This window comes from Coloeus monedula (assembly GCF_965178545.1).
Source record: "Coloeus monedula genome assembly, chromosome: 5".
Taxonomy (NCBI): domain Eukaryota; kingdom Metazoa; phylum Chordata; class Aves; order Passeriformes; family Corvidae; genus Coloeus; species Coloeus monedula.
This window is the reverse complement of record NC_138785.1, coordinates 73,768,497-73,787,507: the sequence shown is the minus strand read 5'-3', so window position 1 is coordinate 73,787,507 and position 19,011 is coordinate 73,768,497. Positions and strand designations below refer to the sequence as shown.

At 52.8% G+C, this 19,011-nt stretch overlaps 1 protein-coding gene across 12 annotated transcripts in view; it reads right to left on the bottom strand.

The window, feature by feature from the left end:
- The window catches only part of DYSF (dysferlin), an 81,990-nt gene that overhangs the window by 31,145 nt on the left and 31,834 nt on the right, over positions 1–19,011 (bottom strand). For 9 of the 12 annotated variants that reach the window (XM_082282347.1, XM_082282348.1, XM_082282345.1 and 6 more), the window contains 12 exons: positions 18,193–18,366; positions 17,466–17,571; positions 17,147–17,224; positions 13,966–14,147; positions 13,043–13,183; positions 12,225–12,254; positions 11,482–11,508; positions 8,579–8,680; positions 7,932–8,093; positions 6,571–6,736; positions 5,348–5,421; positions 1,514–1,576 (listed from right to left, as the gene is read on the bottom strand). In XM_082282347.1, coding sequence (XP_082138473.1) covers positions 1,514–1,576; positions 5,348–5,421; positions 6,571–6,736; positions 7,932–8,093; positions 8,579–8,680; positions 11,482–11,508; positions 12,225–12,254; positions 13,043–13,183; positions 13,966–14,147; positions 17,147–17,224; positions 17,466–17,571; positions 18,193–18,366 — 1,305 coding nt within the window. Of the gene's footprint in view, positions 1–1,513; positions 1,577–5,347; positions 5,422–6,570; positions 6,737–7,931; positions 8,094–8,578; positions 8,681–10,628; positions 10,671–11,481; positions 11,509–12,224; positions 12,255–13,042; positions 13,184–13,965; positions 14,148–17,146; positions 17,225–17,465; positions 17,572–18,192; positions 18,367–19,011 lie in introns of all 12 variants that reach the window. The other 3 variants (XM_082282340.1, XM_082282343.1, XM_082282339.1) reach the window with 2 other exon arrangements.

Genomic DNA, 19,011 nt, shown 5'->3' with positions numbered 1-19,011 from the left:
CCCTGGATCCCTGGCAGTGCCCAAGGCCAGGCTGGGATGAACTTGGATCCACCTGGGATAGTGGGAGGTGTCCCTGCCCATGGATCTGGGATGAGATTTCAGATCCTTTCCCACCCAAACCATTCCATGGTCCTACAAACCCCAGCTGTGGAAATCAAGCCCTGGAGATTTCTCTGGGAATGCTTTCCCCCCTCCCCAGTGGCAGTGCCATGGGTTGGCTCCCAAACTGGGAATATCAAAACCATCAGGAACATTCCAGGGGGGCAGCACTGGGAACCATTCCCAGGAGGAGCCATCCGACACCCAGAGCTCTTCCAAGGAACCGTAACCGGAGAAGCCGTGAAATGTGGGCTTGGATTGGGAAGGAGCAAACACAGCAAACAACCAATTATCCCAAATCGTTTACAGACACGGATCAGCTGGAATTGGCTCCGCTCGGCTCTGGTAACGTGTCCTGGGATGGGGGATTTGTGTGTCCAACAGGGAAAGCTGCATGAGCCAGAGTAACAGAGGAGTAACAGAGGAGTAACAGAGGAGTAACAGAGGAGTAACAGAGGAGTAACAGAGGAGTAACAGAGGAGTAACAGAGGAGTAACCCCCTTGTAGGGCTCCTCAGCAGGGAACGGACACTCAGAGATGTCTGAGAGTCCCTCCTGAGCTCCTCTCCTCCAGGAGATGCCCAGGAATCACAGAATTATGGAATGGGAAGGGACCTGGAAGCTCATCCAACTCCATGGGCAGGGACACCTCCCACTACCTCAGGTGGATCCAGCAGAGGGGCTCCACAAACCTGGAATGGTTTGGATGGGAAGGGAGCTTCAATCCCATCCCATTCCCACCCCATTCCATGGGCAGGGACACCTCCCACCATCCCAGCTGGATCCAAGCCCCAGTGTCCAGACTGGCCTTGGGCACTGCCAGGGATCCAGGGGCAGCCCCAGCTGCTCTGGCAATTCCAGCCCAGCCCCTGCCCACCCTCCCAGCCAGCAATTCCTTCCCAACATCCCAGCCCAAGCTCCCCTTTCCCACTGGGAAGCCATTCCCTGCCTCCTGTCCCTCCAGCCCTTGGCCCCAGTCCCTCTGCAGCTCTCCTGGAGCCCCTTGAGGCCCTGCAAGGGGCTCGCAGCTCTCCCTGCCTCCTTCCCTTCTCCAGGGCAACATTCCCAGCTCTCCCAGCTGCATCCAGAGCAGAGGGGCTCCAGAATCCCTCTGATCATCCTGGTCCCATCCCTGGATCTCTCCCACATTTCCATGTCCTTCCCGTGCTGGGATCCCAGGGCTGGAGGTAGAATTCCTCCCAAAACCACCCTGATTCCCTTTGAAATGGTGGACAACCCAAGGAAACCCCAGCAGCCAGCTGGAATTCCAATTTCCTAAGCAGCAAGAGGGATTTTTCCCAGAAGGAAACGCCCCCTTCCATTTAAATCCATACATTCTCATGGATTCGGGTCATTAATTAAGCGATTAATTAATTAAGCAATTAATTAGCAATTAGAAATTAAGCGATACCTACATGAGGCGGGGCCCGGGAATCCGGGATGTTAATTAGTGCTGAGCTCGTCAAACCCTCGGAAAGCTACAAATTAAAGTGATCCGTTATCCAAGGAATTCTGGGAATGGGGATGAAGACACAGTTTGGGAGAAATTAAAGGGAATAATCCAAACAAATATTCCCGACCCTGCGGTTTCCCAGGATGAGGAAACCTTTGGGATGAGCGCAGGGTTGGATTTTAGGGATGTTTGGCAAGAAGCTGGAATGAGGTGGAGGAAAAACGGGATATTAATGGGAAAAAATATGGAAAAGCTGTTAGTAATTCCCAATGGAGGAGAGGCTTTTCCCTGGATACCAAGTGCTGCTAACGCAGGGAGCTATCCCGGGATCCAAGGAGAGATCTGAGCCAGGCGGGTTAAAAACAGGATTGGGAATGCTCAGGATGAAATTCCAGGTCCAAGCCCAGCTCATCCCGGGCAAACCAAAACCCGGGATCACTTCCATGGGCAGGAAGCGGCAGTGCTGCTCCTGGATTCCAAGGGTTGATCCCTTGGAGGTGGAAAAGGCGGAAAAATGAGAGGTTCTTCCCAGAAAACAGCTGGGTTTGAGGACCAGGCCAATCCTGACAGCATTCCCAGATATCCAGCTCAAGCTTGTTCCCAAAACTCTGCTCCCATCCCAAACCCCACAGCTTCCAGCTGTTCCATAGGGAAAAAATTCCTTGAGGATCATGTTCCACCAGGATTCCCTCATGGCTCCCGTGGCTGCTGGGAACGGCTCCTTTCCAGCTGATTTATCCATGAGCAGACGGAACAAATCCCTGCTCATCCCATGGACCTGTGGAAGTCCTTCCTGAGCCTCTTCCCATGGGAATGAACCCTTGGAAAACACTGGGAGCAGAGCAGGCAGGACAAGGCCTGATGCAGCAACCTCTTCCACAAATTCCACCTTTCCAAAATCCTGCTCCGTGTCCTTCTCCCAAAGAACCAAACTAGATGGGATTAGCTGGCAAAAATGGCTTTTCCATCATTTTTAGGAGGATTTTCCTCACTTTTGGAGACCAGGATGTGATTCCCGTGCACTTAAACTCCGGCTGAACTCTTGATCCTGCCTGGATGAGATGGATAACACTCTCCCAAACCTCAGAGCAGAGGGATTTCACCTCCGGTTGTTTTCCCGATTTCCCAGGGAAAGCAACAAAGGGATCCTTTGTTCCAATCATCCCTCGGAGCAGGGAGCAAAGCCAAGCTTGGCAAGGAGGGAAAAAATCCAGAGCCACGCAAGGAAACCCATCCATGAAAAATCCTGGCTCCTGCTTCCAACAGCGCCGCTGGAAGAGCCCTGGGCACGAGCTGCTGCCATGGGATCCATCCCTTTTCCCGGGAAGGAGGAGCGGGATGGTCCCTGCTGGCCGGGATTGCTCCTTGACCTCCCAAATCTGGCCCTGGATGGGCAGAAGGATCCCGATGGTCCATCCACACCCCGATCCATGGCCACCTCCGGGAGAGGAGCAGCTTCCAGGACCAAAATTCCGAGGTGGGAATTCTGGGTTGGCTTTCCAGGAAGAAGCTCCCTTGTCTGTCAAAAAAACGGGGAAAACGAGGAAAGAAACAAAGGAAGAAGGACGAATCCGGAGTCAAACTGAAGAACTCCGTTCATGGCAGGGGGATTGTTAGGGAAAAGGTTTTTTCTGGAAAAAAATGCCGGAATTTTCCACTTTGGAATGGTATTGTCACATCCCTTTCCCCCTTTTCTTCCCATTTAAACTCTTCCCTAAATTTGATCCAAGCTTGGAGATGTTTCCAATACATTTATCCCAGGGAATAAAGCTCCAGGATTCCAAAGCTCCATCTCATTCCTTCCTATGGGATTTTGGGAATGGGATCCCCCATTGCTGGGAGCAGCTCCCAGAGCTCCAGGGGGTGTAAAGGGAGCTGTGTCCCTATCCAGAGGTTTTGTTCCCAAAGGAAAAAATGGGAGCAGGTTTGCCACCAACATGGTTTTCCATGAATAAGTCACGGGAATCTGAGCAGAGAATTCCAGGGAATGCTGGGCACGGCCAATCCCACTCCGGGCATCCCAGGGCATTCCCTCCATCCAGACCACTTGGAAAAACGGGACAAACTGGGAATCCCACCAGCGGGAATGACCAGCACCACATTGTCCGAGCACTTCCAGCACCAGCTCATGGGAGATCCTGATTCCGGATCACGGAAAACCCAGAATCCGGATCATGGGAGACCCCGGCTCCACATCCCAAGTTGGGATCCCGCAGTGAGTTCAGCCCCCAGAAAATTCCCACAATTATTCCCTCCGTTTTCTCCCAAGTTTCTCTGTCCTGGACTAAAAAAGGGGGATTTATTCCCAAAATTCCTGTTCCCTAATTCCACATTTTCCATGGATGCGCTCCAGTTACTTCCCTGATCCAAGATGAAGCCCAACTATAAATTTTAAGGATAAATCCTTAAATGGGAAGCAAAAAGGAGGGGGATGAGGCTGCTTTCCCTATTTCCCAATGCTCCAATCAGGAGCATTTTCAGGAGTTGCTTTTTTCTTTCCACACTTTTCACCAGAGCCAACTTTTCCCAACTTTCCTGTCCGGTTGCTAATGGAGGCTGAAGAATTCCAGGACAAGATTCCAATGGAGCTGTGAATGGAATCATGGAATCCTGGAATGTTTTGGGTGGGAAGGACCTTAAAGCCCATCCCATTCCACCTTTTCCATGGGTGGAATCTCCCGCTATCCCAAGTTTCTCCAAGCCTCATCCAACCTAGCCTTGAACACTTCCAGGGAGGAGGATTTGGAGTGAGCAGGGGATGAGTAGGGCCACATCCAGAGGGGTTTTTTTGGGAATTTTGGCCAAATTCCTGATTCTCAGCTTGATGTGGGACCCAGCCGGAGCCCACCTTGGGACACACCACAAATATCCAATGGCAATGGAAAATCCTTGGGAATAGAACCCCCAGGAGGCACCAAGGAGATGGAAAAGAGCAGGATCCATGCCCAAGTTGCACGTCCTGAATTTACCGGTTCCTCCATCCCTGGAAGAGCTCAAGGCCAGGGAAACTGAGGCAGGAAACACCTGAAAGGCAGATCCCTTCCAGAAAACTGGCTTTTCCAGCCCTGCAGCATCCAGGAACAGGGAGAAGGAAAATTCCAGCCCTCAATATCCCCCCAAGGCATAGGAGACCAGGAAAAGCTCCACCAAACATTCCTGACACCATTCCCAGCTGCTCCAGAGGCACCGGCATCGCTTCCGGATCCGTGCATCCCATGCACGGCTCGGCACAGGTCTGGCCCAAAGATTCCTTCTGCCGGAGAAGGAATCCGAGGGCTGTGGATATGGGAAGTTTCTGGAAGAATGGAAGCTCCAGGGGTGTGTCCATCCTGATCATTCCCAAGGGAATGCTGAGATCCCTCCAATTCACTGGAACCGCACCAATTCCCCCCTCCTTCCATGCTCCCCAGCACCACGGATTTGGGATTTGGGATTCCGCAATCCCGGTCCTGTAAAATTCCTGCAAACAAGGAGCCAAACTGGGAAAAGGAGACCTGGCCATGGAGTGAGGACAGTGGAGCCTCATGGAATTTTAGCTTTCCTTGGGAAGAGCCCAGCATGGATTTCTCTCCATGGGGAAAGCAAATCCAGGCCCTCATTCCCAATGTAGGCAATGAGGAGGAGTTTGGGGTTGTGCGGATGAGGAGAGGGAGGGAAACCACTTGGAAGTTGAAAAAGGATGGATCCAACCGGATCCGGCCTCGCGTGGGCACCGCTGTGTCCGTCCACCCTTACTGGATCCACCAGAGTACGGAAAAATCCCGGGATCTTCCCAGCGCGGCCGCCTTTTCCGTACCTGGATGGGAATCAGGGGCTCTTTGTCGTCAATGTCGATGAGGATGTCATCCCTGGGCGTGAGGCTGACGTCATCTGCAACCAGAGCAGGACGTGATCCCGGGATTTGGGAATCCCAGAGACGAGAAACTTTGGGATCGACTTTCAGGAGTGATCCCAGTTTCTCCAAGACCCCATCTCCGTGATCCCAACCTCTTCCAGACCCTCCCCTTCTCCCAAAGCTGATGTCCATGATGCCAAACCCATCCAGATCCTTCCCACCGTCCAAAGGTCATCGCCATGATCCTAATCCTATCCAGACTTTTCCCACCATCCAAAGTTGATTTCCATGATCCCAACCTCATCCAGACCCTTCCCACCATCCAAAGTTGATATCCAAGATTTCAACCTCATCCAGACCTTTCCCACCATCCAAAGTTGATATCCAAGATTTCAACCTCATCCAGACCATTCCCGCCACCCAAAGTTCATCTCCATGATCCCAGGCCAATCCAGGGCTCCAAGGAGTCAGGAGAGGGACTTCGGACAAGGACATGGAGTGCCAGGACAAGAGGGAATGGATTAAACTATAGGAGGGGAGATTTAGATGGGATGTTGGGAAAAAATTCCTCCCTGGGAGGGTGGGGAGGGGCTGGGCTGGAATTGCCAGAGCAGCTGGGGCTGCCCCTGGATCCCTGGGAATGTCCAAGGCCAGGCTGGACACTGGGGCTTGGATCCACCTGGGATGGTGGGAGGTGTCCCTGAACATGGATGGGGTGGGATAGGATGGGATTTAAGGTCTCCTCCAAGCCAAACCATTCCAGGATTCTGGAGCCCCTCTGCTCTGGATCAGGCTGGGAGAGCTGGGAATGTTGCCCTGGAGAAGGGAAGGAGGCAGGGAGAGCTGCGAGCCCCTTGCAGGGCCTCAAGGGGCTCCAGGAGAGCTGCAGAGGGACTGGGGCCAAGGGCTGGAGGGACAGGAGGCAGGGAATGGCTTCCCAGTGGGAAAGGGGAGCTTGGGCTGGGATGTTGGGAAGGAATTGCTGGCTGGGCTGGAATTGCCAGAGCAGCTGGGGCTGCCCCTGGATCCCTGGGAATGTCCAAAGCCAGGTTGGGATGGACTTGGATCCAGCTGGGATAGTGGGAGGTGTCCCTGGGTGGAACTGGATGGGTTTGAAGATCCATTCCCACCCCAACCCATTCCATGACTCCATGAAGGACACAAATCCCGGTATTCCCACGTACCCGGCTGCTCCTGGGGTGCCCCCGTGTCCTGCTGGAAAGGATCCCAGTAGAATTCCTGGAGGGAGCGGATCGTGCACTGTCCCACCACGGGCCGCCGGCCGAAGGGGCGGTTGTCGATGATCTTCAGGATGATGGGGGGGCTGTAGAGGCTCTCCTTGGGAAGACGCTGTGGGAACAGGGAAGGGAAGAGGGAATGAGGTCAGGAAGGGAGGGCAGAAGTTCTGCACCACCCCAAAAAACCAAGGGCAGAGTTAATTTCACCAGAAGAATCAATTTTATGGGATTTTGAGGTCCTTCCCCATAAAATCCAATGTTATGGGACTCCGGGGTCCTTCACCACAAGATCCATTTTTATGGGATTTTAAGGTCCTTCACAAGATCCCATTTTATGGGACTTTGAGGCCCTTCACTTCAAGATCCATTTTTATGGGACTTCAAGGTCCTTCTCAAGACACTTTTTTATGGGACTTTGAGGTCCTTCACCATAAAATCCATTTTTATGGAACTTTGAAGGCCTTCATGACAAGATCCCGTTTTATGGGACTTTAAGATCCTTCTCAAGACATTTATGGGACTTTGAGGTCCTTCACCACTAGATCCATTTTATGGAACTTTGAGGTCCTTCACCAGAAGACCCATTTTTATGGGATTTTGAGGTCCTTCCCCATAAAATCCAATGTTATGGGATTCCGAGGTTCTTCACTTCAAGATCCATTTATATGGGACTTCAAGGTCCTTCTCAAGACACTTTTTTATGGGACTTTGAGGTCCTCCACCACAAGACCCATTTTTATGAGACTTTAAGGTCCTTCACCGGATCCCCTTTTAGTGGATTTTAAGATCCTTCACCACAAGACCCATTTTTATGGAACTTTGAGGTCCTTCACCACAAGACCCATTTTTATGGAACTTTGAGGTCCTTCACCACAAGATCCATTTTTATGGAACTTTGAGGTCCTTCATCACAAGATCCCATTTTATAGGATTTTGAGGTCCTTCACAAGATCCATTTTATGGCACTTTGAGGCTCTTCACCACAAGATGCATTTTTAGGGGACGTTGAGGTCCTTCACCAGAAGACCCATTTTTATGGGACGGTGAGGTCCTTCACCATAAAATCCATTTTTATGGGATGGTGAGGTCCTTCACCACAAGATCCCATTTTACGGGATTCTAAGGTCCTTCACAAGATAAACTTTTATGGGATTTTGAGGTCCTTCACCACAAGATCCATTTTTATGTGACTTTGAGGCTCTTCACCCTAAGATGCGTTTTTATGGGACTTTGAGGTCCTTCACAGGATCCATCTTTGTGGGACCTTCCCTTCACCCTGCACCACCCCAGCCCCACCAGGACCTCACCACTTCCATGTAGAGCACACAGACATCGAAGTTGGGGTTCTTCTTGACGTTCTTGATGACGCCGGACTGGACGCGCTGCCCGCCGCACTCCACCAGCAGGCTGGGCGAGGTCACGCTGGCCAGCTGGAAGCTCTTGAGGTTCCTCAGCCCCCAGGCCAGGATCTGTGGGATGAGAGGACAGCAAATCCTGAGCCCAACTTCTGCTTCCAGGCTTCCATGGAGCTTCCTCGGCACTGCAGGAGAAGCTGGAGGTTCAACTGTGCAGGACATGCAGTGGTGGGAATTATGGAATCCTTGAGGTTGGAAAAGACCTCCGAGGTCTTCGAGTTCAACCTGTGGCTGATCCACACCTTGACACCAGGAATTCCTTGGACACCTCCAGGGATGGGGATTCCAAACCTCCCTGAGCACTTCCAATGCCTGCCCACGTTTTCCGTGAGGAAATTCCTCCTGATGTCCAACCTGAACTTCATCCTTATCCCATCCCTTTTTCCCTGGGAGCAGATCCCAACCCCTCCAGCTCCACCTTCCTATTAAGGCATCATGGAGAGCCAGAAGGTCCCCCCGTAGTCTCCTTTTTTTTTGGAATTCCACCCCAGAATCCAGCTCAGATCCCATTCCCAGATCCCGCGGGATTCCCGGCTCACCTCGATGGCCGTGCGCTGCAGGACGGGTTTGATTCCCTGCGGGACCATGTAAACGTTGGGCTCCCGCTGGGGCGGCGGATAGGGAAGGTCGGAATCCGCGGACTGGGGGAGCGGAGAGGGAAAGGAACATCAGGAAGCGCCAGGATGGGATAACAACCCCTTTTCCATATTGGATCCACCTGGAGTCTCCATCTCTGCCAAACTCATCTCTCCCAGGAAATCCAGGACAGCCGAAGGAGGGAGATGAGGAATGGTGGGATGGAGGTGCTGGAAAAGTGGTTTTATCCCTTTAATCCATCCTGGAGAAGATCCAACATCCCTGAGCTTTTCCCAAAGGATCTGCCCTCCAAAGTTCTACGTTTTTTAGGGAATGATGGGAGGAAACCGCCTCTATCCCATCCCGGGATCCCGGTGGGATGAGGAAAGGGATGAAGCAGCAGCAGCGGGGTCGTAGTTGGGCGATTCCCAGAAATTTAGCGGGAGCAGCGCTGTGGGATGGGGGATTGGCATCGCCTCGGGATCTGGGAAGGGGCTGTGGCTCATCCCACAGTTCGTGGATAATCCACAAATCCACAGGACAGGGCTCAGGTGAAACTACCTGAGAATTCCATCGGGATCATCCCAAATCTGGGAAGCAGCTGAGGAATTCCCAATTTGCCTTCCCAGAGGAGGAAAGCAGGAAGCAGAATTCCTCCCCTCTTCTTTTCCCGCATCTCCCAGAGCCCCCAGAAAGGTGGGAATGAAAGCAAAACCTCTGGAAATCCATCCCAGGAGCATGGAATTCTCTCCCAGCTGGAATTTTATTGGATTCAATAAAATGCAGGTGTTTTAATTCCGGGATTGGGTCAGGGATTGCCTCTCCAAAGGGATTTTCCCCAGTGGCACATGGAGAATCATGGAATGGTTGGGGTTGGATCCTTAAGGATCATCCAATTCCAATCCCCTTTCCCATAAAATTCCAAGCTTTAATTTTCCTTGGGAATTGCCAGTGGTTCCTGAGTCCAGCTGCTCGTCAGCCGAAGGTTTTTGGGAATTCCATTTGGGGGAAGGTGCCTGGGATTCCCACATGGAGCAGCCACTCCTCCATCCCATGATCTGCGTGCTCCCAGCGCTGGTTAGTGCCGGCAGGGAATGGGAATTTTATTCGGGATAACCCGAAGGAGAAGGGAGAGCTGCAGAGAATTCCCACATTCCCTGGGTTACCTCTGCAACCCTAATTCCCAAAAAAATTCATTTCAGGCTGCTCAGGCCCAAAATCATGGAATGGTTCGGGTTGGAAGGGATGTTAGTGATGAATCCTTTGGCAAATCCAATGGGAATTCCTTGGAAAAAGAGCTCCTGCCCCGTTCATCCTCTCCAGGATCAACTTGGATTTGAACCCTGCATCATTCCAGGTTTTTTTAAGTCCTTCCTGCTGCTCTCCCGGTGGTTTTCCAGGCGTTCTCCTGGATTCCAGCTGAATGCCGGAGGATGGAATGTTCCACCAGATGGATGGGAATGAGCAGGGAATGCCGGGAAGGAGGTTGGAACAGGGAGGGATCGGGATGGGAGCGGGAAAAAGCAATTCCCAGACAAAGCCATCTGGAGGGAGGAAAATCCATAAAAATCCTGCTGGGAGCCGGGATGGGTTGAACAAGGATAAATCAGAGGGAATCCACGTGGAAAGAAGCTCTGGAGATCACGGAATCCAACCCGGATTGGGATCCAGGATGAGTGAAAATCAACATGGATGAGGCCGAAAAAACTGGAAAAGCTGGAAAAGATTGCTGGCTTAAATGGAAGCTGGGATGTGATCTGAAGATAAATCCCAGAGTTTGGCAGGAATTCAGCCCCAAAAGACCATTCCCAAAAAAAATGGAGAAGGATGGAGCCAGCCTGGTACCTCAGGAGAATCCAAGAGGCACCGGAGAGTCCGGCTGGCACCAATCCTTGGGATGCGGCCTCAGGAATTTTGTCGGGATGGGGTTCCCACGATCCTGCTCTCCCTGAGAGGCTCTGCTGGGATTTTCGTGGATTCTGGGAATAGGGAAGGAAGGGGGGAGAGCGATACCCATTGGAGGAGCCCCTCGGAGAACAAGGCGGGAATGCAGAGCTGTGGAATGCCCCATCCCGGAATTCCGGCGGTGGGAAGAAATGGAGGAAAAAGAGGAGAGAGATGATTATGGACACATGGAACAGCGGGATGAGCTCCCAAGGAAAGGCGGCGTGGTGGGAAAAAAATCTTGGAAAAATGCATTCATCCCATCCAATCCAACCTTTCCTGGGAATGTTGCTCAGGTCTTTCCTAGCTCATCTCCTGGATTTTGGGATTTATGGCTCCGGGAGTTGTTCCTTTTCCCTGCCAGGAGTTTCCCAAGATCCCAGCTCTTGGTTCAGCCTGGGATCGGTTCCATGGGATGCACAAGGATAAAGTCTGGGAAAGATTGGGATCCTGGGCGTGGAAACAGAATCTTGGGAATGATGGAATCATGGAAGAGCTTCCATTGGAAAGCTCATCCCATTCCATGGGCGGGGAACCTTCCACTATCCCAGGTTGCTCCAAGCCCCATCCAACCTATCCTGGAATTTTTGGGGGGAATGGGACATGAGACTTTCCTTGGGAACAACTGGAACAGTCCGGCACATCCTCGATTCATGGCAAATTCCCTATGAAAAGTCTGGAATTGGGATTTCCCAAGGCCAGCCCAGCATTCCAGCTCTGGCATTCCAGGCTTGGAAGGATGGGACACCTCATTCCAGAGGGTAAATGGATCCCAACATTCCCGGCCATGGGGAAAAGCCCATCCTGCCATTCCCAAAATTCTGGTGCTCCTGGCTTGATCCATCTGGGAAAAAGGGGATTTCCCAAGGAGGCAAATTTTAACAATTCCAAGATGGAAAACAAGGAATTCCCAAAGACTCACCTCATCCAGGCTGGAGGAGAGCTCGCTCTGGGAAAGAGGAGGAGAGGACGGAATTAGAGAAATTCTCATCCCTAAGCCCATCCCAAGGTTTCTAATTGGAGCTGACAACTGAAGGGAATCCTGGAATGGTTTGGGGTGGGAAGGGATCCTTAAATCCCATCCAGTCCCACCCCCGTCCGCAATCCCAGGCGGATCCAACCTGGCCTTGGACATTCCCAGGGATCCAGGGGCAGCCCCAGCTGCTCTGGCAATTCCAGCCCAGCCCCTCCCCACCCTCCCAGCCAGCAATTCCTTCCCAACATCCCAGCCCAAGCTCCCCTTTCCCACTGGGAAGCCATTCCCTGCCTCCTGTCCCTCCAGCCCTTGGCCCCAGTCCCTCTGCAGCTCTCCTGGAGCCCCTTGAGGCCCTGCAAGGGGCTCGCAGCTCTCTCTGGCTCCTTCCCTTCTCCAGGGCAACATTCCCAGCTCTCCCAGCCTGATCCAGAGCCCTTGGAGCATCTCCATGGGATCCTCTGGATCCTAGAATGGGATAAATTTGCTGTGTCAGGAAGGAGCTGCCCCATTCCCAGTTTTCCTTATCAGTGAGGAAAACCAGAATCTCTACACGGGAATTCCTTCATCCTAAAATAATTCCCTAGGATTGGATGGAGGGATGGCTGCAGGGCTGGAAACAGGATCCAAATCCCTGGGAAAGCTGGGAATGGTGCTGGGCCATTCCTGGGGATAGAGGAGTTGGGAATTACCTCGAATCCAGGGATGTGATGGACAGCTGGCTGCAGGGAGAGAAAACAATTCCCATTAACATTCCCAATATTCCCAGTGCTAATTCCAATTGAGCTGGCAGAGAAACCTCAGCCCCTTCCATTCCCAAAAATCCTGGACTCTCATCCAGCCAGAAGGCACCAAATTCACCCGGATGATTCCTGCCAGGATCAAACAGCTCCTCTGGGAGCACATCCCATTCCAAGGCCTTCTCGAGGCCTTTCCCACCTGGTTCTGAGAGAATGAGGAGAAGGAAGAGGCCTCGTGTGGGGATTTGGGGCCTTTTCCCAGTGTTTGTGTTGGGATTTCCAGGGAATTGTGGGATTCCCATTCCCAGTTAAACCTTGAGGCTGGGAAGGAAGAACAGGATGGAGGGATTGAGCTTCCCAATCCATCCATTTTCCTAGGCAGCCATCGGAAAAGCTGGAGTGGCTTCAGCTCTCCTGAACCCCCTCCAGGAATAATTCCAAGGAAAGGGCAGCATTCTTTAGGGATTTGGCAATTCCCAGCTTCCTCGATATCCCTGAGACCCCCCAGGACTTGTCCTAGGAGAGATGGATCCATGCAGCCCATCCCACCTGGAATTTCCATCAGACCAACCCCAAACCACCTCTTTTCCCAGCTGGAAAACCTCAGCCTATGGAATTATCCCTCCAAAAGTGACAAATCCCAAATCCCTCCGACTCTTCCCGTGTTCCAAAGGCGCCAATGGATGGACAAAACCCAACACCTGGCAAAGGTCAGATCCTGGGGAAGAACGGGAATTCCAGAGCATTCCAGGCTCGGGGATGGAGCTCACCTTTTCCCGCTGGATCAGCTCGAAGGCAGCCAGGAGCTCCCCGACATTCCGGCCAGATTTGAGGACAGGATACCAGGAGAGCCGGGGCGAGCGCTCCAGGCTGGGCTGGCAGATGCAGCGTCCCATGAATTCATCCGCACCCTGGAGAGGGAATCCCGGGATTTGGAATCATCCTTCCCATCCCTTTTCTCCAAAAAAATCCATCCCCCTCTCAGCCAAAAAATTGGAAGAGAGGGATGATCCCGTTATGGGATTGGGGCAGGAAAATGAATGGGTTGGTGCCCACAGAGCCTCCAGCTTTCCAGCTCCTTCCTGGAATTCCTGAGGCTGAAAATGCACTTTTTTAGGAATTTTGGCTTAAAAGCTGGAATTCCTATCCCAGGTTTTCCAGAGCAGGAACTCGGAGCCTTCAGCAGCTCCTAAAAATCCCGTTCACTGCTCCACACTGGGATCTTTGGGATCTTTCCTGCTTCCTGCTGGCAATGAGCAGGAAAGAGGGAAAAAGATTCCTGAGATATTCCCAAGCCCTTCCCGAGGTTTATTCCAAGTGCTTTTCGCCTGAATTCCCTCCTGCGCTTGCGACAGTCTCCAGCCTGGTTTTTCTGGGAAAAAAAATGAAATTCCTGCCACCCATCCCCCAAAATTCCATAATTCCCAGGCCCTTTGGACACAGCAAACAGCAGAGGGTGTTTCCCTAATTCCATGACTGCTTCCAATCTTATCCCAAGGTTTTTCCATGAGGAAACGCTGTTAATTTTCCCACTTTAAATGACGCCAGTGAAGCCAAATGAATGGGACTGCAAGGACACCACGGGATTTTCCCTGGAATTTCACCCTCTGGAATGTCCAGCTCAAGGCCTGAAGAGAAGCCAGACATCACATTCCAGAGGCTGGGAATTCCCGGTGGGAATTCCCACACTCACATAGGTGTCGTGGTCGTAGATTTCCACCAGGATATTGGGAGGGGACTCGGCCACATCCCGAGAATTCCCGAAAATCTCAATCTCGTAGAAGATCAGGGTCTGATCCCAGGTGGGATTCAGGGTGTTCTTCTCCACCACCGTCTTCTGGCTCTGGTGCAGGAAGGACACGATGGCGTAGGGATCTGCGGGAATGGGATTCAGGGAATGGGATTCAGGGAATGGGATGCAGGGATGGAGCCGAGCTCCGGCTCTTCCCGGAATTCCAAGCTCCATCCAGAACTGCCTCCCAAAGGATTTTGGGAGTTCTCAGCGTGCTCCAGCTCATCCTGAGGTCCTTCAGGTCTTGCTTGAGGAGAAAGGAGCTGCCCAGTCCATCCCACCTGGAATTTTACACTCCAAAGCCAATCTGCCTGGCTTTCCAGGTGATTTTCCAGCTGGGAAGGCTCAGTCTCGGAGTTGGGATTGTTCTAAAGATCCAGGGAGAGCTGCGAGCCCCTTGCAGGGCCTCAAGGGGCTCCAGGAGAGCTGCAGAGGGACTGGGGCCAAGGGCTGGAGGGACAGGAGGCAGGGAATGGCTTCCCAGTGGGAAAGGGGAGCTTGGGCTGGGATGTTGGGAAGGAATTGCTGACTGGGAGGGTGGAGGAGCATCCCGTGCATCCCTGGATGCAGATCCCAGGAAAATCCCACATTTCTGGGTTCATATCCTAGGATTATCCCACATACCCCTGGATTCAGATCCCAGGAAAATCCTACCCATCCCTGGATTTGAATCCCAGCATTACCCCACATATCCCTGGATGCGGATCCCAGGAACATCCCACACATCCCTGGATTCAGATTCCAGGAACATCCCACACATCCCTAGATTCAGATCCGAGGAACATCCTGCACATCCCTGGGAGATTTCCTGGGATCCAAAGGATGCAGATCCCATGTTTATCCCACAAACCGCTGGATGCAGCTCCCAGGAACACCCCAAATTCCTGGATTCAGATCCCAGGAAGATCCCACACTCCTGGATCCAGATCCCAGGATTACCCCACACATTCCCAGGTTCATATTCCAGGATTATCCCACACCCCCTGGGATTCAGATCCCAGGAACACTCCCCACACACCTGGACTGAGATTCCAGGATTATCCCACATATCCCTGCATTCAGACCCCAGGATTACCCCACATTTCTGGATGCAGATCCCAGGAAACCCCACATCCCAGGGTTCAGATCCCAGGATTATCCCACACCCCCTGGAAGCGGGGCCAGCTGATCCCAGCAGCATTCCCCCTTTCCTCCCCTTTTCCAAGGAATTGGGGGATCTGGGGATGGATTCCCCCTCTATCCATGTGAACAATCCAGGGCCACTCAGACATTCCCAACAATCCGCTCTGGGAAGAGCTTTTCCCACTTTTTTCCAGCTGAATCCACTACAATAAACAAAAACCCCTGGATTTGGAGCTGCTTTTTCCCTCTCTTTTTTTCCCCCCATTTTTCCCTCCCTTCTCCTCCTTTTTTTTTTCATGGAAGCCTCTCTAAAGCCCCTTTGTCGGGAACAGGGAATGTTTATTTTTCCAACAGCCGAGCCCCTTTAATGAACTCCTTTATTCCCGGCAGCGGGAATCACAATCCCACATTGTGGAACTCGTGTTGTCCTTGGCCGGGATTTTTCCAAAGGAAAACAATTCCGGACTCCCCTCCCGGGCCATGAGCTCACCTCACTCCCACCTCCTCATCCCGACAAGGAGCTTTTTGTGGGAATCCCGGGTGGGAGCAGGCACTGGGGGATTGTTTGGATGCTCCAGAGTGTTTATTCCCAAAAAATCCCATCATTCCAGCTACTGGGAGAAAGAGGATTCCTTTGGGATCACAGTCCAGCTGCTTCCCCAATTTTGGGATTGTCCGTGTGTCCCATCCAGGATCCATCATTCCCAGGATGTGTTGTTCCAAGTGGAGTTTAAATCCCAGAATTTGGAGGGAAATCCCATCCAAATCCCTCCCTAAGTTCTCATGGAAATCAAGCAGGGATAGCTGTGGAGGGATGTTGGATCTCTCCTGCCTGTGGACACTTTTCCCGGGATTTGGGACATTCCACGTTATCCCAGCTCTGATCCAGAGGCGGTGACATCCCCCTTTCCCGCTTTTCCAGCTCCGAAGCATTAATGGGATCACCTGGCTGGGATGGCCCAGCCCCCAGGGATGAGGATGTGGGATTTTCCAGTTGCCGGGATAATTCCTGGCACTCCATCCCACCTCAGCCACATTCCAAAGGGATGTTCCACCTACATCCAATCATCCAAGCACCGCCAGCACCAAAATCCCACGGATAAAAGGATTTCTCCTATTCCCACTTATTTCCTATCCCAAAAAAACCCCAGTGTGGGATGTCCCGACCACACCAGCACAATCCTGGGAATTTCAGAAATCCCTGGAGCTGTGCTGGGAATGGTTGGAGCAGCAGGACATGGAAAACTCCTCCCTCAAAGCCCAGCCCGTTTTCCACCTGGAATCCCTTTCTTCCATGGAAATCCCCTTCCCAAGTCCCAGACCCCAGGGATTGCTGCCCTCCTGAGCTGGGAGAAGGGGAATGCTGAGGAATTCTGGAATCATGGAATACCAGAGTAGTTGGGAATGGAAGGGACCTTAGGGATCATCCGGACCCAACCCCATGGGCTGGAAACCTTCCCATGGATCAAATCCAATGAATTTCCTGAGGATGCTGGAGAAGAAGGGCCCAGACTGTGCCGAGATCCTGATTAAATCCTCTCACCCTCTGGAATTTTTCCTGAGTACATCCCATGGAAGTTTCTCCCTGTGCTCCATCATATCCAGCCTGGAGAAGGGAAAACTCCAGAGATTCCTTGGAGCTCATTCCAGAGCCTAAAGGGGCTCCAGGAGAGCTGCAGAGGGACTGGGGCCAAGGGCTGGAGGGACAGGAGGCAGGGAATGGCTTCCCAGTGGGAAAGGGGAGCTTGGGCTGGGATGTTGGGAAGGAATTGCTGGCTGGGAGGGTGGGCAGGGGCTGGGCTGGAATTGCCAGAGCAGCTGGGGCTGCCCCTGGATCCCTGGGAATGTCCAAAGCCAGGTCGGGATGGACTTGGATCCAGCTGGGATGGTGGGAGGTGTCCCTGCCCATGGGATGATCCCTCTGCTCCCGGAATTCCTCCCGCTGCGGATCCGGACTCACCGGAGAAGCTGTCCTTGTCCATGGCTATCAGATCCCGCGCCTGGTACAGGTAACAGCGCAGGTGGAATCTGTTCCCAGCTGCCGGAAAAATGGGAATCATGGAAAAGATGAGCCCAGGAATGCTTTTCCATCAATCCCAGTCTCCCATGTGAGGGAATCCCAGCTTAATCCCCCCAGGATATCCCAAGCACTGATCCCAGAGCCTGTGGATGTTCCCATAAGCACCATCCTCCCCTCCACTCTTTTTCCAGGTTTCTTTTTCCATCTTTTTCCAGGAAAAGGATGGGAAATGCCTTTCCAGCTCCCCTTGGATCCTTACAGTCAAAAATGCAGGAGATTGTGGGTCGGTTGACTCCAAAGCTGAGGGTGGACGCGGATTTTCCGTTGGATTTTCCATCGTCGCTCTTGTCGTCCGTCACTCCCCCCTGCAAGGAAAACAACGGAAAGTCGGGAATGCCAGGATCACCTCCACAGCCGGGATTCCCCATTGGATGGGATCCTCCGCGGTGTCCAACAGGAGTCCGGGCTTCCAGCGCTCCCCGGAATCCTAAAATTTAGGTTGGAAAACCTTTTGGAGATTCCTGAATCCTCCTAATTGCCCCACTGGCCTTGGAATATTTGTGGGAAAAGGAGTAATTTTCAAAGCTGAGAATTCCCACCCACGGATCCCAGGGGAAAAGGGGGAATAGGAACAATCCTGCTGGGAGCTTTGGGAGTGGGAGGCAGCTGGGATTCCCAGGATGGGAGCAGCTCATGGAAGACACCACAGAGCTGCTTTTATCCCGAAGGGATCGACAGTGGATGGGAGCAGGGAAGGAGGGGAAAAAATCCAAACAGGAGAGGGAAAAATTCCATGAAGACACAGAATGGGAGCTTTGTGCTGCTTTGGCTCTCATGGAATCATTGGAAAAGCAGCAGACTGGGAAATCCAGAGCGTGGGTGAAGTCAGGATAGCAGGGAACAAACAGGGATGGCAGGAAGCTTAAAATGAGCTGCCGATAATATTCCCAGGTGGAAATTTGGGAATGGGGGAAGCTGTTACCTACCAGAGCCCCTTCCAAGGCAAAGACGGCAGCGGGGCCGGTGCGTTCCAGAGGCTCCATCCGGCGTCTCCAGCGGCGCCGGCGGAAGGAGTCGGAGCGGCGCTGCTGGAGGTGGAAGCGCCAGCCGAAGAGGGAAGCGTATTCCCAACCATCCCCATCCAGCTCCTCCTGCTTGTGCTGCCGGACAGGGATCACAGGGATCACGTTTTCCAGGATCCACCCAAAAGCTGGATTTAGGTTTTTCGGAATGCTGTCCCATCCCGGGTCTTTTCCCTGTGTTTTGCCCAGGTTGGACTCATGGAATGGAGTCATGGAATCATTGAGAGAATTATAGGAATATTTAGGTTGGGAAAGACCAAAAGGTCAGTGGGTTTAGGTTGGGAAAGGCCCTGGAGATCATCATGGAATTATGGAATGGTTTGGGATGGAAAGGACCTTAAGGATCATCCCATTCCATGGGCAGGGACAGCTCCCACCATCCCAGGTGGATCCAAGCCCCAGTGTCCAGCCTGGCCTTGGACATTCCCAGATGGATCCAGGGGCAGCCCCAGCTGCTCTGGCAATTCCAGCCCAGCCCCTGCCCACCCTCCCAGCCAGCAATTCCTTCCCAGCATCCCAGCCCAAGCTCCCCTTTCCCACTGGGAAGCCATTCCCTGCCTCCTGTCCCTCCAGCCCTTGGCCCCAGTCCCTCTGCAGCTCTCCTGGAGCCCCTTGAGGCCCTGCAAGGGGCTCGCAGCTCTCCCTGGCTCCTTCCCTTCTCCAGGGCAACATTCCCAGCTCTCCCAGCCTGATCCAGAGCAGAGGGGCTCCGGAATCCTGGAA